General features: G+C 45.5%; 1 protein-coding gene across 1 annotated transcript in view; it reads right to left on the reverse strand.

Moving 5' to 3' along the window:
* The window catches only part of INSC (INSC spindle orientation adaptor protein), a 130,048-nt gene that overhangs the window by 28,908 nt on the left and 74,176 nt on the right, over positions 1-26,964 (reverse strand). Inside the window, exons 6-7 of the mRNA XM_012780712.2 lie at positions 23,223-23,336; positions 12,669-12,794 (exon numbers count right to left, since the gene is read on the reverse strand). Coding sequence (XP_012636166.2) covers positions 12,669-12,794; positions 23,223-23,336 — 240 coding nt within the window. The remainder of the gene's footprint in view (positions 1-12,668; positions 12,795-23,222; positions 23,337-26,964) is intronic.

A 26,964-nucleotide genomic window follows, 5' to 3' on the forward strand; every position in this document is an offset into this window, starting at 1 on the left:
TGGTCCTGTTCCTCCCTCGGAGGGGCCTCTGGGCAAGACAGAAGGGAGGTGCTGCTGACAGGACCAGGTCAATAGGGGCTGCTCAGCTCGGCTTCCATGATGGGCCCAGGAGCAGCCCAGCCTGAAGCCAGCTTCCTCCAATACTGGTCCCACTTTAGGAAAGTATCCACCCCCAAACCATCCACTTTCCATCCCCAGTTATAAACTTGATGATGCCAAGAGAACAATCTAATCAAGCACTTTCACCTCCCTAAAGAAATTGCTGCTGGAAGCACTTACAGATAATTAGCTTTTACATAGAATGGGAGGGGCCTGGACCTGAGCCCAGACTCTCTAGTGGGAAAGCATGCAAGTGGTGATGAGGATGGTGTGGCCTGGTCATCATCCAGACAGCAAAGTCAATGCACCTGGAGTCTGGACACACAGGGAGCTGGTGAATGCTGAGATTCTTTCTGGGGAGTGGGAGAAGCAGCATGGGAATTGTCTGAGTATGTTCTGTGCTGCTATAATAAAATGTCCTGAGACTAGGTTATCTATAAAGAACAGATTTATTTCTTACAGTTCTGAAGCCTGGGAAGCCCAAGGTTGAGGGACCCACATCTGGCCTTCTGGCTGTCTCATCCCATGGTGAAAGGCAGAAGGACAAACGAACAAGTGTGAAGGGCTGGGATGGGGACGGGTACTGAATTCAACTTTTTATCAGAAGCCCACTCCAGAGATAACTAATCCACTTCCATAATAATGGCATTAACCACCATTTATTGGGCTCCAACTCCCAATACTGTTGCACTGGGGATGACATTTCCAACACATGAACTTTGGAGGATATAATCAAACCATAGCAGAACCCCTGTGACTGAGGAACCCAAAGTGTGCAGTAAACACCATGTCAGATTTATGAGCAACATTCTCCTGCTGATAATTAGAAAAGCATCAGTGGTGGCTTCTATGCAATTATCTAAGGGACACAGGCTGGTATACAAAGGTACATCATAGATCACTGATTAGCTAGTCTGTTACTTCTTGGTTTTGCTTTGTGGGGGAATTGTAATTGTTTTTGTTTTGTGTATTTAGTTTTTAGGGAAAGGCAGAGGAATTGGTTGCTAGATTGTAATAATTAAACAGAATCATGTGGCCACCAAAGGGATAATATTATCCTCCCTCAAGTTAATATATCCCAGACTTCAACCTCATTTGCTATTTCAAACAAGAATCTTTGGTTAAAAGCTAAGTGCCAAAGTGGATACATAGAAATAGTAATATGGAACACAGAATTAAACAATGGATGAAAGGGATTACACAATAGTTTGACAGGCAAATCAGTGAGGTAGATATATAGTCATAAAAAGCAAAAATGAGTTATTAAGGTAGAGAGAAACCACAGATTGACTCACTTAAGAATTTATATAGTAAATAATTTCCCTTTCAAGAAGATGATTTTCCTTATAGCAGATTTTCAAAGAAATGCTCTGAAGGCATTTTGGGGTGGGTTTCCTTTTGATTAGGGTTATTAGGCATGTGCTGATATGAAAATATCAAGTTTTCAGCAAAGCACCACTGGGCGCAGCTAGGATCTGAATTATACCAAAAGTGCTTCTAGATCAGTGGATCTCAGCCTGGGTCCTAGCTGCTTAGAATCATCTGAAAAAGTTTTAAAACTATTGATATCCAGCATTCACCACCAGATACTTGAATTTAATTGGTATGTGGTAGAGTCTTGGCACCATTATTTTTTAATACTTCTCAAGTGAGTCTAATGTACATCCTGTTCTAAAGGTACCTATAATACAAGGGAGTGATACAGCCTTCAGAGAAAAAAAAAAAAAGTCTGGGCCATTTGGTGAAATGAGCAAGTTACCTTCTCTGAGCCTCAGTTTTCTAATCCTTAAAATGATAATGATATCATATTTCACACTGAAATAGTGAATGAAATATTGACAGTATTCTGCTCAAAATCAGTAAAGATATCCATTATTATCACTCTTATTTAACATTGCACTGGACAATGCAATCAGATAAGAAAAAAATAAAAAGGTAGAATGATTAGAAAATAGGAAGCAAAATTGTCATTATTTATAGATAACATAATTGTGTACATAGAAAACCCAAAAGAATCTACACACTACTAAAATCAATAAGTAAATTTGGCAAGATCACTGGATATAATATCAAAATTGCATTTTATATATATTAGCAACCCAACAGTTAGAAAAAAATTTAAAATACCACTTATGTTAGCATAAAAACATAGCTAAGAATAAATTTTTTAAAAGATATATAAGATATCAACACTGAAAACTCAAAATGTTGCTGAGAGAAATTAGGCAGTCTGTGTTCAGTAGAGAAATGTACTGTATTCATTGATTGTAACATCCTATATTGTTTAAGATGGCAATTATCCAAAAATTTATCTTAAATTTTAAAAAATTCCAATCAAAATCTCAGCAGGTATTTTTGTGGACATTGACAAGCTGATTCTAAAATATATAGAGAAATGCAAAAAGTTTAATAATTACCAAAAGAATCTTTAAAAAGAATAAAGTTAGAAAATGGATACTACCAAATATCAAAATTTATTAGACTACAGGAACTCAATGCCATATTGGCACAAGGATGGACAAAAAGACTAATTGAACAAAAAAAAAGCAGTCCAGAAACAGACTCATGCATATATCACCATTTTACTTACAAAAAAGGCATTACTTCAATTCAGTAATGAAAGTAAGGTCTTTCCAATAAATGTGCTGGCTCAGTTAAAAATCCATATGGAAAAAAATTGAACCTTGAACACCACTTAAAAAATTAATTTGAAATAGATCATAAGCCAAAATGTGAAAGGCAAAACAACAAATCTCCTAGAAGAAAATGCAGAATACCACCATGATTTTAGAGAAAACCACTATTTCTTAAATGAACATAAGCAGCACTAACTATAAAGGGAAAAAAAATCAATAAATTGGACTTTAACAAAATTAAGAATTTATATTTCTTAAAAGACACCATTAAGAGAATGAAAAACCAAACCATAGGCTTACCATCTATCTATCTATGTATCTATATATAAGCCAAAAGATTTGTATATAGAATATAATTTTTAAACTTCATAAATCAATGGGAAAACACAACTCAATGTTTTTAAATGGGCAAAAGACTCAGACCAGCATTTTACAAAAGATGATAATCATAATGGTCATAAGCATATGAAAAAGTATTCAAAATCATTACTCATCCAGAAGATAAAATTAAAACCATAATAAGAGACGATCACACACTCAAGTAGGTCCCAAGCAGGGGACTGCACATCCAGCTATCACAAATCTACAAATAATTTAATTTGTATTAATATTTTTGAAGTAGCCCAGAAAGAGAATGAAACACTCCTTTCAAAACTGTGATTGTTCTTTAGCTGAATGTATGTCTTTCCATCTCTCTTCTCTCTCTCTTCCTTCTATAAATCTCTTCCTCTTGCTCATCGCCCTGTCTCTCTCTGTCTCTGTGGGTGACCTGAACACCCATCACTTGCCACCATGGGCAGCAGGTGCAAGTTCCAGTTCTGGGCTTTGACGGCTGACCTGCTGTCAATGCGGTGCTGCCAGTGCCAGACTGTTCCCAGGACGTGGACCTTCCCTGGTCAAATGCTGCCCCCAAACCTGTACCTCCTGCCACCCTCTCAATCCCCTCCCTGCCCCAGAAACCTCCTTCCCCCTGCTCCTCCACAAACTAGCACATGCCCACTCCAGAAGCCTGGGGGAAGCCAGTGATGGTGGCTGAGAGTGCCTGCCACCTCTGCACCTGGTCCCTCGCCCTGAGCAACCCTGGCTTCCCTGTGGCCAAAGTGTCCCTTCTTCCCAGCACCAGCATCCTGTTTACATCTGAATTCTCATTTACTTTCTGCTCCCATCAGCTTCTTTGGAGCCAGCTGGGAAGTGCTCATTGACTACGATTTTCCCCTGTTGAAGAGCCCACTGCCTTTCACCACACTGTCCCCCCACTCCCCCCCCACACACACAGTGGGCTCTCAAATGTGGGATTCCATCTATGAGTTCACAGGGATAGAGAGGCGCCCAGCTCTCTTCTAACAACTCCTGGAGGATCACCACCCTCTGAACACACCCCAACCCCAGAGAATAGGCACCAAAATACCCAGCCCAGCCAGCTTAACACCTTCGAACTTGGGTTGTCACAGTGCATCTCACAAAATGACTTCATACGCCACGTGGTACCAGCAGAATAGGGACTTCCACCAAAGGAGAAAATAGAAGCTCCCAAGGATTAGGAGACTTCCTTGTGGTCCATCAGCAAACCAGCACCAAAGAAAGGCCGGATCCCAGGTCTCCCCTCTAACACCCAGCCTGGCGGGCTCTCCCCAGGAGGCAGGGCCAGTCTCCAGTGCCTTTTGCTCATCTCACTTATCTCGGGCTGACTCACAGAGCTCATCTTGGCCCACAGCCTTCTGAATTATTTTTGTGACCTAAGAACTTGGGGTCAGGGCCACAGGAGGCAGGGGAGAGAGGGAGAGAGGAGAAGTTGGTGCAAACTACCAGGGCTGAGTGGTGCAAAGCAGGGTAAATCCCATGTAAAGGTTTTTAGCCACTCTGTCCTTGCTGAGGGGCCCTACAATGTTCACACTCCCCCATCTCTGCATGCCGCCCCACTCTAGAATCTGAAACTGCTCACAGCGGCCTGCCAGTGTGTTTTGAGTGAAGTCAAACATTCTTCATGCTGGTCTGAGCCCTGCAACTCAGCATGGAAATGTGAGTGTGGACATCCCTTCGCCTTTCTGGCTTTACATGCTCTTATCTGCAGTGATCAAGAATGCACCAAATTGCTTCAAATAGTACTTATTCAGTCCTACACCAAACATCGTGCACCCGTGTGTGCACCCGTGCCACTTCCCTAATGGGCTGAAAGGGTGGGTGACATAGTGTCTCTTGGTGGGGAAGACCCGACAGAGCTCCGAGGCCAGGCAGTGTGGGGCGTGCTCCAGGAGCAGCACCGCGTATTGTGTGAGCACCAAGGGGAGAGGAGGGCAGTTGAGAAGGAGGGCCAGAGAAGGAGGCGTCTGAGCTGCATGTCAACAGTGCCCACATAGGCAGAGGCTCCAAGGCAAGGAAGCCCTGGGGGCAGTTAACGGAAGAATTTGGTGGGAAGGGGAAAATAACTCACATTTATAGAGCATTGATTCATTTTGTCTTCACAACCCGAGAGACAGGAATTGTCACTGCACTTTTACCCATGACGGATGGAACAGGGCTCAGAGGGGTGCAAGGTCACACGTGGTGAGAGATGAAGCTAGACACTGAACCTGGGATTGTTTACCAAAGGGGCAGTGTGCTGGAGGCAGCTTGCACAGACTCCTTCAGTGCCAGGCTGAGGGGTTTAGATTTTGCACAGTGGGAACTAGGAGACCTAGGAAGGTTTCCACTCTAGGAAGGTATAGGACAGACTCTCTGGGGAAATCTTAATGTTGGAGACCTGTTAGATTGCAAGATCTGTCTACATCCTCCTCCTGGAGGAGGCTGGCTCAGTGGGAAGAAGCAGAAAGAAGCCCTCATTGTCCTGAATTTGTAAATTCTTCCCCCGCCCCCCTACACACACACACACACACACACACACACTGGCCCTCACTGTTGTTCCTGGGGCCTGGAGCACATCAGCTCGCAGCTCCAGAAGGCAGCCGGGTGGAGCTGCCACTGATGCTCTTGTCCACCAGAGGCCGCTGTTGTACAGCGCATGGAGTCCGCTGAGCCCGGAGGATGGAGCCTGCTCCTCCGAGCTGCCGCTGCATTTAGACACCCAGACTGCCAAGCAGCCCTGTCCCTTCAACACAGTCAGGCTGGACCTGGCAGGTATGGTGCAGCCCCTGAGCTGGCATGGCCTTCCTTCAGTCTGGACAGTACTGGCCCATGATGTCAGCCTGGATCCTTGTGAGGAGAGGAGAGGGGAGGCAGGGCATGTGGCCCATTGTGTTCCCGCCTCTTGGCACCCTGGCCTTCTTAAGAGCCCCCTACCCCTACCTTCAAGGTAGAGGGACAAGAGCCTTGACATGTGTATATGTGAACAAGCCACACTTCCTCTGGGAAGGCTCAGTCACAGACCCCGTCCCCTTGCAAGGCTGGGGAGAGTGACAATGCCAGTCCCTGCACTCCTCCACTGTCAGCCAGAGTCACAGCACACAGCTGACCTGGGACCCTGCGGCTCCCTGCACAGCCTCAGCCTGTCCCCAGGGCATGCCTTCTGTAACATGCCTGTCTCTCCCTGCCTTCCTTACAAAATGATTGTGAGAAGCAAATGGGTAAAAGAATGAGAAAACTGGTTAAAGGTTTATTTCTGTTGTTGTTTTTGTTTGTTTGTTTGGGGTTTTTTGCAAAAATTAACTATTTCTGACCATCTGCAATCACACAGGGAGCAGGCAGTGGAGAGAGATTCCTGTAAAATAGCAGCAAAAGACACCACCACCCTTGCAGCCCAAGGCCTCTGGGATTTCAAGAGCTGGGTCCAGGCCTCCCTGTCTCCATCTGTCATCCAGCCCGGGCTTTCAGATGTCAGGGCAGCCTGATGCCAAGAAGCTACCCCAGGAAACTGGAGGGGGTGAAGGAGCTGCACAAAGACAGGCAGCAATTTCCCTGTACCTCGCTCTCAGTGATTTTCTTCCTGGACTGGAAACTGAGCCCTCCTCCCCGCTCCCTGCTTTAATTTCTCTATTGATTTTCATTAAACTCTCCCCTTGGCTCTAGCACAGAGTGAACTAACTCCTTATTTGAAAAAATAAAACAAAAGTGGGGGGTGGGAATAAAAGAACACTCTTTTGAAAGCAAGATTGTGTCTGGTCCTAAGCTGCAAGAGGCAATTACTAGAACTGTCCTGGAGGTTGTCTGAGGTTGTCTGAGCACTGGGTTTTGAGTGCCTCACCCCCCCGCCACCCACCCCCCACTCATGGCTGTACATCTGTAGGTTCCCATCCCTCACATCCCCAGCCCCTCACCTAGACCACAGTCCCCAGCCCAGCTCTGGTCCCCAGCACCCTCCAACCTCATCATTGCCTGGCGCCATCTACCCCCAGTCCCTGAACCAGCAGTCCCCTGACCTTCCCTTAAGCCGCTCGGAACACTTGCAACTCTGCAAGAGCCATTGCAAAATCCCTGATACCCAGGCCCTTTGAGGGCAATGCAGGGTTTTTCCCGGGCCAGCCTGGAAAGGTGGGGACAAACAGGCCAAGGAGGAGGAAAGGGAAACAGACCGGGGAAAGTGCTTCCTCCATGCAGGCCCAAGCCACAAACCCCACTCACATCATCATACTGCATCACCATAGCAGCCCCACAAAGGAGGTGTTAGTCCCATTTTGCAGAAGAGAAGGCCAAGGTTTGGACAGGAGAAGTGGCTTGCTTCCTACCCCCCTTTCAGCCTCCTGAAAACCCTGCAGTCTTCCCCCATGGAATGCCAGCCCACCTTGCCAGCTCCAGTCCTCCAGGAAGGTGGCCCTGGCCAGTCTACCCTGACAGAGTTGGTTCATCTGCTCTCCTTGGACCATGTGGCTCTGGGGCCCACACTCCCTCCCTGGGCCTCCTTCTCTTCCTCCAGTGCCCTCCCAAGTGGGGTCCAGAGAACACTGCCTCCTCTTCGGGACTCCCCACATTCACTGAACACAGAGATCCTAAAAGAGTCCCTCTCCCTCTGCCGTCATCACAACTGCTTTCCCCAGCCTGCCTGGAGCTCCTCCTTGGCCCTCCGGGGCCCAGCTCCGCTGCGTCCTTGGTGCTCCCTGCACCCGCAACCCGGCAGAGGTGGGGCTTCCCGTCTGTGGTCTGCCGGCCCTGCTACAGCCCTGCCCATGGTCCGTACTGCTGCGCCTGTCCCTGTTTGGCCACCCCAGGAGGCAGGGAGCAGGTCTGCTTGTCTCCCCCCTCCAGAGGGGAACAAGGAGTGATTGTCCGAAAAGGACACAGGGAAGATGGGACAGACATACTAAAGGTTACTGACCCAGGGGAACATGACAGTGGGGAGGGCGAGGCTGGGATGAACCAGACCCCATAGGACAGCTCTGAAAAGAAAGAACGGAGCCTAGCAAGGCCCTCCAGACTCTTCCAAAGAGACCCTTGCTGGTGTTGACATCTTGTGCCCTCCAGCCCTGCTTGGCAGGTGCCCATGTCTGCCGCCTGCCCTGGCCAACACAAAGAGCCTGGCTCCCAGGGAGCCATCCCTGTCATCCCTACCTCAGAAGGACCAGCTCCTCCCAGAGTAGCAGAGTAAAGAGCTGGGGTTTAGAATCAGCCAGACTTGGGTCGGAATCCAAGCTCTACATTCATGACGGCGGGAATACAGTCTCCAAGTCTCAGTTTCCTCATCTGTCAAATGGAAGAGTTGTGAGGACTCAAGCTCCAGCCCCACCCAACTTCTCCACACTGTGCACTTGCACTTCGCCACATTTTTGACCAGGCCAGCCCCTCCTGCAGCACAAACCCAAGTTCACAGGCACAGGATCCGAGTTCAAGCCCAGCACCGCCCGACTCTCAGGGACCCCATCTCTCCACTGCAAGGGCTGCTTCACAACAGATGTGTGATGACAGAATGAATATGCAGAGTGCACCAGTGATGGACTTCAGGAGAGAACAAGCGAGTGTGTGAGTTTAAAAGTGCGTGAATGACTGACAGACAGACATAAGGAATGAGGTGACTTCCCGTGGGAGAACGAATGAGGGCGTGACTGAATCTATGGCTACACAAACCCCCCCAAACCTGACAAGGCTCGAGCACCACACAGCAGCGCTCAGGATGGCTGCAGTGACCTGGCTAGGCCCACACCTTCCCCGGGACCGTGCAGGATCTAACGAACCTCTTCAAGGTTGGAGGGAAAGGAGGGGGAAGTGCCACGACAGAGATGAATTTCACCAAATCCAGCACGTTTCTCACTGCCAATTAATTAAGCAAACCTCAGAGATGAAGCCAGGGCAGTAAATCAGGAGGGGGAAGGCTGGAACTCTGACATTATCCAGTTATGCCGTGATCCGTGCCTGGTGAGTTGGCGGCTGGCAAGAGCCCCAGGGCACTGCGCTCCCCGACTCCGCCTTCGCCAGCCTGTCACTCTGTGGTTCCCACAGTCCAGCCCAGGCCCGGGCCTCTCCACCTTCCTAAGCACTGGCAGCGGCCGACCTCCCCAGAGCCTCTGAGGCCAGCACGAGCACCCTGGACCACAGAAGGGGGCAGATGTCAACAGGACCCAGAAATGGGACACAGGTGGAGGGTTGAGGAGGTGAAAGCCCTCTTGGGTGTCTCCCAAACTTCTCAAAACTTCGGAAGCAACACGATATGGAAGAAAAGAGTGTGGACACGGGACTCATAATATCAGATTTTAAGTCCTGAGTCTACACAATGGTTAATAGCCCAGGCTGGCTCTGGCCCAGCAGAGCTGGAATTAAATCACTGTCTGGGCCACTGATGAGCTGTGTGCCCTTGAGCAAGTTGCTTCGCTTCTCTGAGTCTTCCTTCCTTCTTCCATAAACAATAGGGGCTAATAAGAGCAAGGAATGTAGCTGCAGCACAGAATAAATGACCCGATGAAGAGGGGCTTAGCAAAGTGCTTGCCGAAAGCAAGTATTGCCTTTCTGCTAGTTAGGGTCCTATTCATCATAACCCACTATGATGCCTCATAACCCACTAGAACAGGACTCCACAAGCAGTTTCCAGAAATGACCAGATAGTAAATATTTCTGGCTTTGCAAGCTCTATGGGCTCTGTTGCAACTACTCAATTCGGCTGTTGTAGCGTGAAAGCAGATACAGACAACACCTTAACAAATGAGCATAGCTGTGTTCTAATGAAACTTTATGGACTGGAATTTGAATTTCATGTAATTTTACATGTGATACAAAATGTTAGTTTTCTTCAGATTTGTTTTTCAACCATTGAAAAATGAAAAAAAATATTCTTATCTCATGGGCCATACGAAAAGAAGCAGCAGGCTGCAAGTGCCCCATGGACATAGTTTACCCCCCAGAACTAGAATGTAAGCTGTATGAAGATGGAGTGTTTAGTCTGCTTTGTTCACTGCTATATTCCCACACCTAAAACAGTGCCTAGCAAACAGCAGATGATAAATATTTGCTGAATGAATGAATAACATGCTGTGTGATTCTATTCAAGAAGTCATTTCACCTCTCTGGGTCTCAATTTCTTCATCTGTACAATGGGGATACTTTTAAGATTGAGGTAAAGCATCAGATGATATTAGAATCCTTATGGAGTCACTTTGCAAGCTCTGTAATTGCTGTACAATGTAGTTTTGCTTCTGACCACCCAGAGACCCTTCTCAGGGTAAGTTTCATTCCTACCCAGTGCCTGGCCCAGAGGAGATATGAGTGTTTGTATACCATAGGCAATCTGACTTGGAGGTGTGGAATGCCCAAGTAGGCTACCATCGCTTGTGCCAGTTGAGGGGTGGGGGATTAGGACATTAGGCAGGAGTAGCAAGTTGGTCTGGGTTTAAAATGCAGGGACTTTTTTGGTGCTTTCAAAATATCCTTTAAACTAGTGCGGCAGTGAGGTAAACTGGGTGTTGGAATCATAAGGCTGGGTCCAAATTTGGGCTCCAACTCTTACTAACTGTGATTTTAGGCAAGTCACTTAAACCACTTGAGACTTTATTTCCTTTTATTCAAAAAGGAGATATTAATAGTGCTCTGCTCACAAGGTATGTTAATGAAGGGGCAAATGTAATGGGCTTGCTGAGCACCTAGCACATCGTAAGCACTCAGACCATGAGCATCCCTTCCTCCTCTTGTTCAGCTGGGCAGGGTCTGATTAGCAGGCCAGGCCCAGCCATTAAAGGACTCTGGCATTTGAGCAGCATCAGATAGGTAGAAGGAAAAATTGATTCCAGTTATCCCAGTTGTAGGTCTTCAAGCTCTAAACAAAAAAGCTCTGCATTTTTTCTTCCCTGAATTAAAAACTTCCTGGTGCACTGCAAACTCATGAAAACCAAGCAATCTACTGCTCTTTGAGGACTGGTGATACCAAGGCCCTTCTATCCTCTCCACCCTTTCTCCCTGCCAACCAGGCAAGAAACATGAGAAACAAACCCCATTTGGCTATTTGGCCACTATCCAAGGAAGTAGTTTTATGAGAGAAGAGAGGGAATTATTCAGCACATGAAGCTGAAGATGCTCAATGCATTCTTTCATTGAATCCATCTGTCTGTCTGTCTCTCTCACCACTCACCCTACTCCTCTATTTTGGCATCCAAAGAAATACACCCATAGGTATGTCTGCTCACACAATCAGACAATGTGCTGGAATGGAGAGAAGTGTAGTTGCTTTCAGTCTTGGAAGACCTGGGCTTGGCTTCTTGTTCTTCCATTTTGTGGCTATGTGATCCTGAGCAAATCATTTCCCTCCTCAGCGCCTACTTATGCATTGAACAGCAGGACCAAGGCATGCGCACGGATCTCTCACCTCCAAATGCAGTGCTGATAGCAACCAGATAGGAAGCAAGGCCTCCAGCCCAGGGAAAAGGGACACTGGGTCCAAAGAACTGGCACTAACTCCTCTACTGCCTTACTGTGTGACCTTAGGAAAATTATTTCTCCATTCTGATCCACCACTTTCTCATCTGTAAAATGAGCAGATTCCCCATCCTCACTCCACCCTCAACTAACAACATCTTTAAGTCCATGATCCTAGAACTGTCCTGGTAATAAAAGAGACAGGGTAGAAATTAAGATGAACATGTGTCTAGGAGTTCAAGCGAAAGGGAGGAGGCTGGGGGTCCTGTGGGGTTATCTGAGCAGCCAGGAACAGACTGCAGGACACGGTCACAGAGGAAGGGGTGCAGTGTGCTTGCCCCACCCCCATTTAGACCACCCACAGGAACAGACTCAGGTCCAGCCCCAAATCCTGCCAGCACCACAACTATAGTAGGATACACCAGACATTTCCGCTTCTTTATATAAGAAGTTTCAGCATCTTTCCTTGAAACTTGGTTGGCAAATCCCCAAACATTAGCCCCAGCCTCCCCAGCTCTCCCAGCTAGAGTCCCTCAGGGCCCATCTGTAGGTTCAGATCTTCAGCCCTACAACCCGGGCAGGGGGTAGTGGGCGGGTGGAATTAGTCATGTCGCCCTAGGCTGGGCTTGAGTTGAGGCACTAGGGCCTGTCAGCCCACCACATTCCTCCTCTGACTCCACCCTACCATGTTGGCCCAGATGCACTTGGACTGTGGCTTTAGTCTCCCTCGCCTGAGCATCTAGTCCTCAGTGGAGAGGGAGCCCGCCCGTTTGCCAATGCACCCAGTGCCCACCCTGGTCTTCCCTGCTGTATCCCCCCAGAAGCTGAACCCTCTTCCTTCTGCTGAGGTCCTGCTGTGAGTGAAGAACTGACCACTGTGAACCTCCACACCATTGCCCCCAACTTATCAGCCTCCTGCTGTGTTCCACCCACAGGACTCTCCTAGTTGGGCACCCCACCCAGGAGGTGCTGAGTCCACCTCGCCCTGCCTTTCCTGGTCAGGCTCCTCAGTCCCCTTCCCCTTCTGCCTTTTCATTAATTCCCATAGTCAAGGTCCAGCCACCCCATCTGGCACCTGGGAAAAGTAGGGACTCAGGGGCCACCATGAGACCTGCCTCCACCCCCAGCCAGCCCAAGGTCCTCAGACATCACCCAGCCATCTGCCCTTACCTTCTCCAGCTGGTGGACCCCCTCCTCCACGCAGCAGATGGAGGCCAGCGTGCGGAGCGCCTGGGGGTACAAGCACCGGAAACTGTCCTGCCGGCAAACCTTGAAGAGTGCTACGACCCCACCCTCCTGCCAAGAAAAAGAAAATGTGACATGACCTCACGTGTGACCTTCCCTGGGGCTGACTCCAGAATAACTGGCATCCGTCATTCAGCAGATGTGCTTTCAGGTCCTCCCTCCCCACCCCACCCCCCACACACATGCACGTTCACATGCTTACACGCTCACACGCATGCTACAGTGAAATGCTGGCTCCAGAAATAATGTCACCCTTGACAGTCCACGCTGGAGGTGGGATTGCCTAAATGCTTCTGGGGCTTTGTGGCAGGGCCAAGTCAGGCATCTTTGCTAGAGCTGTGGAGCAATGCCATTCAACACGGCTCCCCATTCAACACAGCTCCCGGACACCTGGTGGCTCCCTCTGAGCAGCTCCCCATGGACCAAGCCTGGAGCCCAGAGAACAGGTCCCGGGAACAAATCTGAGGCAGGCATAGGGCACTGACTAGACGCTCAGTGCTGCTCCTTGCTCTGCCAGCGATCGCCATGCTACCCCTGAGATCCTCCCAACCACTGCAGGAGGCTGACAAAAAACATACTTTTGGTATCATAATGTATTTCCATTTTGTGATGGAAAATCTGAAGTCCAGATGGGTAAAATCATTTACCTTAAACCCACATTGTCATTGTTTTCAGTCCTTTACTCCTATTTGTAAAAGGAGGGGGGGGGGAGAGAGAATCCTTTAGGAACAATCACCCAGCTCTTGAATGTGAGCATGTGCTCTTCCTTTTGCAAGCTCTGTCTATGGAAACTTCTTTGCAGTGGAGTGTTTGCCACCTGGCAAGAATCTGGGAGTGAGGAACTCTCCTCCAGGTACCTGATAACTAGTCATATTATTCTATAGTAGTCACTGGAGCCTGGAGCCTACCTTAGCTCTGGGAGCAAAATGAAAGAGCCAACAATCACAAAAGGGCCTCACCATGGTGCCCCGCAAACCGGTGGCAACTCTACCTCGGGCAGCCAGAGCAGGAGAAGCTAGGTACCCTGCATCTGGCTTTGTCTTGCTCCCTCTGTCTCCCCTTCCCTGGGTTGTAGGAGTAAAGAGTGCAGGAGCAACCGATCTGAACTGGGCCTCTAGGGGCACTCGCCTTTAATCTCATCACTCCTGGGTCTAACTAAGCGCATTGCATCTGTTTCCAAAACTGAGCAAAATGTTATAGGAAGATGATGAGTTCAGCAAAAGACCACCCTCTATCAGATTTTTGAGAACTCTGTCAACAAAATCACTGCTGAGCACCGACTACGTGCAAGGCTTTGTTCTGTGTGCTGAGGATGCCACAGCGAATTACTGAAAAACTAAGGGATAAGCAATTGGAAGAGGAAGCAACGACCACTATGGCCCAGCACAGGGTTACCAAAATAGCTCAACCTCAGATCTTCCCTTCCCGTACACCCCAATAGAGGCTCCTGGGCCTTTCTCATTGCTGTTGATCACTGCAGGGACCAAGACGAAGATGTCCAACTTGGGGAGGTGACATTTTCTGACATTTCATAATCAGTTAAGAGCAATTGTAAACCTTTATATTCCTGCTTCCTCCTGGAGTAGTTAACTTGATGTGAAGGGGGCATATGTTAGGGCTGACAAATTCATCCATGCATTGAAAAAATACTCATGGTTTAACGTGCCAGACACTGTGCTGGGCACTGAGCAAGACTGCCTCAGTCCCCGTCCGTACTGAACTCATGGTCTGGCAGGGAAGGCAGACAATTACAAATGTAGGGACAAAACTGGGTGGAGGTGCAATGAAATGGGTTTGGGTGCCAGGTTAAGGGAGCACAGAGCAGGAGCCCCTAACTCCTGGGGGTACAACAATCTGGGAGGGGTTTGTAGAAGGGTCAGACAGAACCACCCTGACATTAAACGCACATCATTACTCCAATAAAAATATGTCTGGCATGAGACAGATGCCTGCCCCTCGGGTTCCTTGTTCCACAGTCCCTCCCCCCTGCTTCCCTGTTTCCCACAGCTCCTGGGACATCTGCGTGAGGGTTGCTCATGAAGACCTCACTCAGAGAGTCGCTGAAGCAAAACCAAGTTACTCTTTAAAATGAGAAGAAAAGAAACGGGAGTCCTAAACTCTCCTCAGCCAGCCCTGCTGGTTGTTAATAGCCCCTCTCCAGATGTAAATATATGTACATATACACAGATGTGCATTTATACATGAGTGCTTATATTTATAATCATAGATAGTATAAATATCATTTCTATATATATGTAGAGAGAGGAGATTGTTAGATGATTGATGGGTAGATATTTGCATCTGGAGCAGACAATGAAGAAACAGTGCCAAAGAGCATGAGGCCAAGAGCCAGGGTGGATGTGGCAGCCCTCCTGTGGCTCGGGAGGCACTGAGCCCAGCACAAAGCACAACTATATTTAGGCCCCTGCATGCATTTGCACTGGATTCTCATTATATCTTCCCCAAGCCTGTGAAAAATGGCCTTCCTAGCATTTTTATCTGATGGGAAAGGAAGGGGGAAATTCCTGGATCCAGACTAAGGGGATTCTAGTCTAAATCCTGGCTCTGCTGCTGGTTCTCTTTGGCTAAAAATGGGGTATGGCAGCTACATGACTGGGCTGTTGGGGTAACAATTGAATTAACCTATGTGGAAGGGTCTAGTACCCAGTTCTGGCCAGTGGGGTGAGGGTCAGGCTATGACAGGCTTCCTGGTTAGGAGAGTGTCTCACACTCTCGTGAAAGGTGCCCCCAGGGCTGGGCTATGTAGGAGAGGAGAGCAGGCAGGAGCCACAGAGGAAGTAAGATGGAATGGTCTCATGGACCACTCTGGAGCCCCCATTCAAGATCCAAGAACAGCACTTATCCTAGAGTAAAGCTGGGAATCGCCTGAGCTAGCAGAATCACTGTTGGCTGTAGCTTGTTTAATTTTATAGAAAGCTCTGGGCTCAGAGCCCAGCTATATAACAGCATGAATTATTCAGACAGACTGGGGATGAGCTGTCATTAAGCTGGAAGAGACCATTTGTAGGGTGTGTGGGCTGGTGGTGGAGGAATAACAGAGGAACTGGGGGTGATGAGACACTGGGGAGTATTCTGTGTTCTGCACTATGGCAGGGATGGGGTTTGCCACCATCGTCATGGGAATGCCTAAGCTTATCCCTTGGTCTTCAGAGGAACACAAGAGGCTGAGAGGACAGACTTCAGCCAGGCTGCCCAAGCTCCCTCTGGGAGGCAGCTCAGATAGATGAAGGACTCAAAGAATGACCACAGTGAGCCCTAAAAGAGATGGCTGAGGAAGGCCAGTAGGGGGAACTTCCCCACATCTGTCATCACATTGGGCACCTCTACTGAGCACCCAAGGTGAAGATGCCATGCAGGGTGTGCCAGGGACTCTCAATTCCTGAGTCTCTGGCAGGATCAGAAGCCCAAACACAGTGAGTCTGCTGGGGGAACTAGTCTCTCCACCTTCCAGGCTGGAAAGATGGAAGTCCTCACTGAATCTTCTCTCTGCTTCAACCCTCCATCCACTCCCATCTCTAGGACCGGAGATGCAGAATGTTGAGATTGAGATTCCGGAGTCTGTAGACCTAATCACAATCCCAGCTATGCATTAATATGTGTGACCTTGGAAAAATTATTTACCTTCTTTCTGAACCTCTGTTTCTTCATCTTAAAAGTAGGAATTATAATATATCAAAAGACTGTGGGAGCATCAGATGAGATCATGAGTGGAAAGTTTAGCACAGTGCTTGAGTAAAAAAATGGGCATGGAATGTGGGTGGGAGGAAGAGGGTGAGAAGGAAGGAAGGTAAGAGGAAGAGGAGGAGGAGGTGATGCTGAAAGGCAGTTCAGAACAGTAACCAAGAGCATAGCCTTTGCTGCCAAACAGCCAGGTTCAAATTCCAGTTGTCACTCACTAGCTGTGGACTTTCTCACTGTCTCAGCTCTCCAACCTATAAATGGGGGCAAACACTGTCTACCAGAGAGGACTGTTAGGGGGGTTAATTACATTATTATGTCTAAGCCCTCAGAACATTATCTGATACATAGTAGGTGCTGTACAGATGTTTATTTTTTTATCACTCCTGCTACTACAGCTATCATCATCACCCTCATCATCAAAGTTGGCCACTTCCAGCTTCAGGAATCTCAGATCCTCCCATTTTCCCCTCACTGCTGCCAATGTCCCCAACCCTGACCTTTGCCATCCTGAAGTGGGCAAGCTGATCATGTGCAGTGCACCAGGATCAAGGAAAGAAGAAATAGTGATTACATGGTAAACAGATTTGTTGTGGCAGGAGTATTGCCTGGAAAGAGAAGGACTCTATATTTTAGTCAGTTAGACTGGTGACATGGGAAGAGCACTGACTCCAGAGCTCAACGAATCTGGTTTCAAGTGTCAGCTGCTCAAGGTAGTCAACCTCTGTGAGTCCTGGAGTCCTCATCTGTAAAACAGGGTCACCGATGCCCATCTCAGAGTGGTGCATGTGGATGACATACAATAACTGCATGGGAAGTGCCAGCACGGGGCCTGGACGCATAGGAAGCCACCAATAAATAGTAATTCTTATTGTTGTTGTTAATACTCAGGGCGACTCATATATTTTCTTGATAGGCTCTAGAGGGGTGTGGCCGCTATACACTCAAAGGATCATTCCAAATCTTTAAACAACCACTGGGCGTGGTTCTTGAGAGCCCAGGTCTCCTGTTGGGTGTAATAGGAATAGATAAGTAGTTGAGGACGGGGTGGAACAGGTGAGGAGCCTATAGACAGAAATGGAGGAAGTGATGACTCCATGTAGAAAATAATTCACCTTAACCTTCTGTTTAAAAATGGGGTAGCATAAAATTAAAATTGCATCCTTACTTTCCACATAAAAACAGCAAGACAGTGAGGCAGCATGGTAGATCTGGAAAGTCTTATAAATATCATATGACCTCCTCCGGTCGCAAAGGAGAAGCTAATCGTCCAGTGACCTGGCCAAACTTGCCAGTGAGCTGACAGTACAGCAGGGACAGGAGCCACCCTCTGGTCCCAATGCAGGCCTGTCTCCCCTGCTTTCTATCACTGGAAATGTTTGAGATCAAAGTTGAATCAGAGGTAAGGCCTGGTACCAACAGGAGACTAACTCTTCAGGAAGCCAAACATCATCTTGGCTTATACCCACCCAAATACATGTTCCCTCTCTGTTCTCCTGAAAGTAGAGCACAAATGCAGGCAAGCGGTATGAGCTGTCTACACCAGGCAGCACATGGAGACAGACCTTGAGTACTCAGGGCCTGGAATAGAATACTCAGAGCTTCAGAGCCTGTGTCCAGCAAAGTTTCCTTCCCAGGAAACTTCCAAGGCCTGTTCTTTCCAAAACATAAAACGCTTTCAGATGAATGGCCTACACTGCCATGCAGAAGAGGTCCTCACCGCTCCAGACCTCAGATCCACACAAGCAACCCAAATGCAGCCAGTGCAACTCCTTTTGAAATGGAAAAATCTTCGTTGTGCCAAAAGAAATTTAGCTAATTACTGTTTTAAGTTAATCATTAAACTGACGCTGAGCTCATTTCAAGCCCAGAGGATGGAGCAGTTCTCTGTTCCTGCACTGCACCAAGACAGACCTCTGCAGTCAATGCTCTTGACCAAGCAGAATGATTGAGTCACAGAATCCTTGCAGTGGACAGACCCAATGCTAACCTCTCCATCCCTTTGCCCCAATACCACCACAAGCTCTTCAAGTTAAATTGTTCCTAAATGACTCCCAAAGAGAGTGACATGTCCTCAACCCAAGCGGTGTATTAGGACTTTACAGCTTCACTGCTGAATTCTACCAAATATTCAAAGAACTAATACCAATCCTCCTTAAACAAAAAAATTAAGGAGGAGGGGATACTCCCAAATTTTTTTACTAGGCTTATGTCACCCTGATACAAAAATCAGACAAAGACACGACAAAAAAGAAAACTATAGGCCAATATCTCTAATGAACACAGGTACAAAAATCCTCAACAAAATATTAACAAACAAAATTCACTAACACATTAAAAATATTATTCATTATAATCAGGTGGGATTTATCCCAGAGATACAAGGATGGTTCAACATCCAAAAATCAATCAACATGATATGTCATATCAAAAGAACTAAGGATGAAAATCATATGATCATTTCAATTGATGCTGAAAAAGCATTCAATAAAATTCAACATCACTTCATGATAAAAATTCACAAAAAACTGGGTATAGAAGCAACTTACCTCAACATGATAAAAGCAATATATGATAGACCCACAGTCAGTAGTATACTGAATGGGGAAAAACTGAAAGCTTTTCCTCTAAGATCTGGAACATGACAAGGATGCCCACTTTCACCACTGTAATTCAACATATTGCTGGAAGTTCTAGCTAGAACAATCAGACAAGAGAAAGAAGTAAAGGGCATCCAAATTGGAAAAGAAGTTAAATTATCCTTGTTTGTAGACTATATGATCTTGTATCAAGAGAAACCTAAAGACTCCACCAAAAAATTATTAGAACTGATAAATTCAGTAACGTTGCAGAATACAAAATCAACATACAAAAATGAGTAGCATTTCTATATACCAACAGCAAACAATATGAAAAAGAAACCAAAAAAGTAGTACCATTTACAATAGTTACAAATAAAATAAAATATCTAGGAATAAACTTAACCAAAGAAGTTAAAGACCTCTATAACAAAAACTATAAAATACTGATGAAAGAAGTTCAAGAGGATACAAAATTTGGGAAGATATTCCATGTGCATGGATTAGAAGAATCAATATTATTAAAATGTCTATAATATTCAAAGCGATCTACAGATTCAATACAATCCCCATTAAAATACCAATGACATTCTTCACAGAAATACAAAAAATAATCCTGAAGTTTATATGGAACCACAAAAGACCCAGAATAGCCAAAGCAATCCTGGGGGAAAAAAAAAACAAAAAACTGGAAGAATCACATTACCTGACTTCAAATTATACTATAGAGCTGTGGTAATCAAAACAGCATGCTACTAGCATAAAAACAGACACATAGACCAATGGAACGGAATAGAAAACCCAGAAGAAAATACATACATCTATAATGAACTTATCTTCAACAAAGTTGTCAAGAACATCATACAGTGGAAAAAGGAAAGTCTCTTCTATAAATAGTGCTGGGAAAACTGGATATCCATATGCAGAAAAATGAAACTAAGCCCTTATCTTTCATGATATGTGGAAATCAAAACAAAATGGATTAAAAACTTAAATCTAGGACCTGAAACTGTAAAACTACTGAAAGAGAACATTGGGGAAACACTTCAAAACATTGAGCTGGACAAGGATCCCCAAAGCACAGGCAACCAAAGCAAAGTTGGACAAATGGAACCACATCGAGCTAAAAAGCTTTTGCACAGTAAAGGAAACAATCCAAAAAAGTGAAGAGACACCCCGCAGAATGGGAGAAAATATCTGCAAACTACCCATCTGACAAGGGATTAATAAATAGAATATATAAGGAGTTCCAACAACTCAATAGGATAAAATCAAATAGTCCGATTAAAAAATGGACAAAGGATCTGAATAGACATTTCTCAAAAGAAGACATACAAATGACCAACAGATCTATGAAAAAATGCTCAACATCATTAGTCATCAGGGAAATGCAAATCAAAACTACAATGAGATATCATCTTGTCCCAGTTAAAATGGCTTTTATTGAAAAGATAGGCAATAATAAATGCTGGTGAGGATGTTTGAAGAAAGGGGAACCTTCACACACTGTTGGTGGGAATGTAAATTAGTGCAACCACTCTGGAGAACAGTATGGCGGTTCCTCAAAATACTAAAAATAGAACTACCATACAACTCAGCAATCCCACTGCTATGCTAGGTATATATCCAAAAGAATGCAGCACTATTCACAATACCAAGATATGGAATCAAGCTAAGTGTCCATCAGTGGATGAATGGATAGAGAAATTGTGGTACATAAACACAATGTAATATTATTCTGCCATAAAAAAGAATGAAATCCTGCCATTTGCAACAACATGGATGGAACTGGAGAACATTACATGAAATAAGCCAAGCACAGAAAGACAAATCTCTCATGTTCTTCCTCATATGTGGGAGCTAAATATTAAAATAATTGATCTCATGGAGACACAGAGCAGAGTGATGGTTACCAGAGGCTGGTAAGGGTAGCAGGCAGGGGAGGAAAAAGTGGAGATGGTTAATAGGTACAAAAATTTAGTTAAATAGTTAAATAGAATGAACAATATTTGATAGCAAAACATAGTAACTCTTATCAACAATAAGTTAGGGTGTCCTTTAAAATAACTAAAAGAGTGGAATTGGAATGTTCCTAACATAAAGAAATGATAAATGCCTAAGGTGACACATACCTCAATTACCCTGATTTGATTAATTCACACTATATGCATGTATCAAAAATCACATGTACCCTATAAATATATACAACTATTATGTACCCATAATAATTAAACATTTAAATATAAATACAATAGAGTTAATATATGTGAATTGCCTTCCAATATATATGAATCTAGCCTGAGTTTAAATGTCTGTAGGGAGTGCCACATTACCTTTGCATTTCTCAAATACACTGAAAGCTTGCATTAAAATTGGAGGATATGAGAGATGGGAGATAGGGGAGCTAAAAATTCCCCATACCCAGTGAATCTGTTTCCAGCCACAGGATAAGTCATTGGATACTCAACAGCCCCTCAGGAACCCCTAGAGAAGTTAGGGGTTAAATGAACCTCAGATGCCTCCCAACCCTCAGATTTTGGATCTATGAATTTGTCACTTACTCATTCAACAAACATTCTTTGAGACCTGCTCTGTGTAGGCATTGCACTAAGTATACAGAGATGATTCAGATGTTTCTGTCCTCAAAAATCACACAGCTGAAAATATGGAACAAAATAGAATATGGTAAGTGCTGAGACAGTGCCTGGTACTCTTTATAGACACTACAGGTGGGAGAGTGTCTGAAAAGCAATACAGAAAAATGCAGCTGAGCATAGAGCTGAGCAAGAGTTTTCCAAGTGACAAACAAGAGACAATGTCATTCAAATCACAAAGACAAAAGGTGTGAAGGTCATGACTCATGACCTTGCCCATCAAGGGCTACCAGGAAAAGACGAGAACACAAATCTGGGAAAGAGCAAGGCCAATGGGAGATGATGGCACTTTGAGAAGAGCGTGTGGACTTCTCAGAGAGATCCAGCCCCACCCACAAGGAGACTGACAACCACCTTGGGGTCTCAGACAGCTCAAACCACATCTGGGAAAAGCAGTCCTCTGCCCTTCCCTCAGACAAGCAGCTGGATAGCCATGGCCACCCCAGCCCAATGGCCAGAATGTAGGACACATACTACAGAGCCAGAGGAGAGAGGGAGGTTATCTCTGGTCTCCTTGCAGCCTAGGGGAGGAAGAAACTGACAGGAAGGCTAAAAAGGAGTATGCAAACAGGATTGAGATGAATTACTTAAATCAAGCATGCTTTGCAATTTAGCTAACATTCTTCTCCCTTGTGTTTCTCTGGCAAGTCTTTGCATTTTGTTTTGTTTAGAGATTTATACAGCCTCCCTTTTTGTGAGGAGTAGGCCAGCTTAGCAGTATCACTGCTTAGGACAGGCAGAGACTGGGTATATTTTGGAACCCATGTTGTCTTGATGCCTGCTGAACACTGGCTAGTGCCCTTAGTGACAAAATAATGGAAGGCCCAGATTGTCCTCCTGCTTTTCCAGGGCTCGCAGGCAGATGCTGAGGTTCTCAAGACTCCAAAGGGACACAAAAAGAGAATAAGGGCACTGGATGGGACCCTTGAGAACAAATGCCTCTGAATTTGAGATGAAGGTCATTTTGCAGACCTATTCCTCCTATTTCTCCTAAAAACACTACTGCTAATTATTATGGGGTGTAGGTTGTTACAGTGATAGCATTAAGAGATGTGGGTGGGGGCTTAACTTATGTAGACAAGTCTCTATATGAAAAAATTTTCCTTCAAATTGGGTTTGAGACATTTCCATATCTTACATCCATGATGTCAGGGGGACACATAAGGTCATTCAATCTTCTAAAATGCGATACACCAGATGGTCTTTGTATCCACTGCATCATCCTGTGGACACAAGGGATACCCCAGCCACCATGAATGAACGGATGTGAGGAGATGGGGAAGGAAGGTTGAGATTTATAACAGACACCACAGAAAGAAAGACAGTAGAAGCTTTTTGTCTCAAGTGGGAAAGGAGATCAGAAGGGCAAGCCACCTATTAAAGATGGAGACACCAAGACCCAGATAGGACAAGTGACTCTCCCAAGGTCATGCAGCAAGCTATGCTGGGGCCAAGGCAGACCTCCAGAACCAGCTGTTCCCACTGAACAATGAGCTTCTTCCTTCTTTCCCCATCCTGCCATTTTGGCCCATAACCACAAAGCTCACCTTGGCTATGATGCGGCACAAGGGTGCCCCCTCCTGGGTCAGGCTGAACAGGTTCCCTGTGGTGGTCTCCATGGTATAGATATTGTCTGAGGCATCAATTTTTCTCACCAGTGCCTACAAAAGAGAAAAAAGTCAGCTGGATACTCACCCTCATATGCTCTGTGCTCATCCTAAAGCAGTGAGCCCTAATACCATGCTCCTAATAGCCCCTCTGGAATCTATAATCCTGCCCCATCCACCACCCCTCTGTGGGGGCAATGAGGTTCCAGCTTTGGGAAAGACATGAGTCAGGGGGAGGTTTGAGCTACATGTCAGAGATATGGAATAATTTCAGACCCTGAGCCATGGGCAACAAATGTGCCCTGCCCCAGACAGTCAGAAAATCAGCCCTCAACATGATAGGCTCAGTAAATACCACTTTCTTGTGCTACTGGCTCCTAATGAAAGTAGAAACTGTCAGTTGAATAAACAAACCATCAAGTTGAAAACCAGTGAGTTGCTACAGCTATGTCCAAAAAATGTGCTAATTTTGCAAGGTGATTAGCTGAACTCCAGTGCTGAACTTCAGTTGAGTGATGGGTTCAGGAGTTAAGTCAGGAGAAGCACTCGATAGTAGGACATTTGCTGAGACAGCTGCACTCAACCGTAGCTTACTGCTTGGGTGTACAGCCAGGCCAAAACAGCGACACTGGAATCCTATCACGGGGTGGGTGAAGAATGCCATACTGATCAAGGCTGAAGGAGCTAAGGCCAGCGGTGAGAGGGGTTTGGAATGACTGAACATATGGCCAAGGGAGGCCCAGGGAGGAAAACAAATGGAAGATTCATTAACAAATAAGATATAAGATTATTCCTAGAAAAGCTAAGCTAATTTCTGGGAAAAAGTCTTTCATGTATCTTGAAACCACTTCATAATCAGCTATTTGCTTTGGAGCATTTGATTCATTGATTATAAATAATTCCTACCTGCTAATTACTGCTGGCTGCTCAAGTTTCTCCTGGGAGGTGTGGAGATAGAGACAGGGGAGCTGCCTTTGAGGGCTTCACATGGGAAGCTGGGTGCTGTGAGCAGCCACCTGTTCAGTTTCAGTTACCATGTTTATTTTAAAATATTAAGACTGGTTTGTTTTTAATTGAACCCTGGTGTTACAGAAAAGAGCAACTTAGACACTTAAGGACAACACTTAGAGCAACTGAGCCTTTCTTTGCCTCGGTTTCCTCATCTATAAAATGGTATAAGTAACAGTATCTATCTTTTAAGGAGGTTGTGCCCCTTTCTTAAGGTTGTCAATATATACATAAAGGACTTCTAAAGACACTTGCTGAGTAGACACAAAATAAAATTTAAATTGTTAACAGTTATAATTTTGTGATTTTGACCAATTGAGATAAACTTCCTATACCTCAGTTTCCTCATTTGTAAAATTATTACAATTAAGGAGGTTTGAGGCTCAAGGTAAATGGTTCTCCCTTTTTTCTTCTTTATTTAAACTCATGGAATTCTTCACACACACAGCATGCCAATCCCCTGTAAAGCAGTCTAAGTTAAGGATGTGTTTAATCAAACTATGTTAAATACAAAAATTATTCTCCAAGTTGATAGATGCCTCTTGTGAAAGATTCAACAAAAGGTAAAATTAATAACGAAGATTTGTCACTAAAAATCTCTGTAATGATCACACTTCTTAGAACCCTTCCCCATCGTTACCATAAGCAGCTACACATGTGATGGTAACGTTCACATGAAAATGCAGATTTCATGTATTGGGGTCCTGTACCTAAATGATAATTACCTAATGTTCCTGATTAGTGTTTGCACTTGAAGCAAATTAGCATTGCATTAAACAATTCAAACCCAATGTCTTTTGCAATCAGCTGCTAATATTAGACCATTTAAATCAGAGAATAATTTCATGCTAATATCTATACACATATATACAGTAATTACACCTCAGCTATGTCTCTGTGAATCAGATCTCTGACAAAAGAAAATTGTAAGCATCCTTTCCACAACATAAATCTGTGATATGAGATTAAAGGCGTCACTGAAATCTTTAAGCCTCTAAATATCACAATTAAGTCAGAACTGGATGGAAGAGACCTCAGAAATCTTTTGCGCAATTCTCATTTCACAGCTAAGGAAACTGAGACATGGTCATGACCAAGGTCACACATGTGATCTAGCATGAAGCTGGGCCGCAGCCCCTGTGGATCCAACTTCCCATTTGCAAAAGTCAGTGAATCCATCTCCTTGAATGGTGGCAGGACCCCACCTGGAAGGGTGGAGCTGGAAGCCTCAAGGCTCCCACCAAATCGGGGAGTGGTTCTCCCTCCGGCTTCCCATTTGCATCCAACACTCTGTGTGATGTGGTGGTGATCAGAGCTCCTGCAGCAGAGGCATAGCTGGCTGGGGGCCCTGCTGCTGCTGTCCCTCTGTACCTTCCCTGTGCTCTTGCCAAGGCCACATCTCTCCTGAGCCACTCCCAGCTGTGACCGAGCACAGCAGGACTGTGGGACCTCTAACGGGTGCCTTTGGCTCGATTCCCTGTATGAGCTTCTTCCTTCCTCCTCTTCGTTCTCAGATGTCAGCCCTGCAGCCTGGCTTTCTGTGCCAGTTTCTTCTTCCTCCCCTTCCTGTCCACCGGAGTCGCCTATCTAATCCTATCTTAGTGACTTCCTCAAAGCGATGTAATCAAAGAATCAAGGTTTTTGTTTGTTTGTTTGTTTTTTCAGGAAATCAAGGCGAAATTAGAGAAGTTTCAAAAATATCCCTCACTCTATATCATGAAAAGAGTGGTGAAAGAATGAAAACAAAATTTTAAAAGATAAAGTTAGGCTGAATGACAAATATTTTCTTAAAAGACAGACTAGGCAGATATGAAACAAACAAACAAGCAAAAAATAAGATCTTTGTAGAGCCGGAGAACAGTATAAAAAGAAGTTAAGGAGATGCATGCAGTCTAGCTGCTCTACATAAGGCGTTAGAAAAGAAAGATGTATTTTTAATCGTTCCTGCCACAGAAAGAGTGCTACCTGGTGAAATCTATCAGAAAGGAGGTAAACTCTCAGACAGCAGGCTGGAATGAGTCTCTCAGAAGGAGCCAGGGAAATATTGGGAAGCCCCTTCCTAAAGCTTTAGATAGAGAGTCCATAGTTACACATCTATGCAAAGGGGTTGCATACAGTGTGGGCAGACTTGACAGGGGTAGTAGATTACAGAAGGCTACCAATTCTTTTCTACTCCTCCCATAGACAGATGAGTCCTAATTCCCCTCCCTTTGAGTCTAGTTAGCCTTAGAGCCTTGCTTGACCAATAAAAGCCAGTATCTGGCAAAAGTGATGTCCTAGGACTTCCAAGGACAAGTCATAAGAAGCCTTCAGGCTTCCACCCCAGGCCTCTTGGAACTCTGTTTTGGGAACCCTAAACTGCCAGGCAAGAAGTTTGATAGCTCTCAGACTGTCATGCTGGAAGAGCCACATGTGGGATTCCTGTCAACCCTCTCTGCATTGAGACCAGCCTTGTAGCCACCCCTCAAGGCACCAGACCTGTGAGTGAAGCTGTCTAGGATTCCCCAAACCATCTATTGGCTGAACGATACCTCTGTTGATGCCACACAGAATGGAAGAATCACTCAGCATAGCCCTCCCTGCTTAAATTTTGACCCTTAAAATCATGAGATATAATAAAAACAGTTGTTGTTGGATTTTTTTTCATTATACTTTAGAAGAGCTCTGGAACATA

The sequence above is a fragment of the Microcebus murinus genome, chromosome 4 (genome assembly GCF_040939455.1).
Source record: "Microcebus murinus isolate Inina chromosome 4, M.murinus_Inina_mat1.0, whole genome shotgun sequence".
Taxonomy (NCBI): Eukaryota; Metazoa; Chordata; class Mammalia; order Primates; family Cheirogaleidae; genus Microcebus; species Microcebus murinus.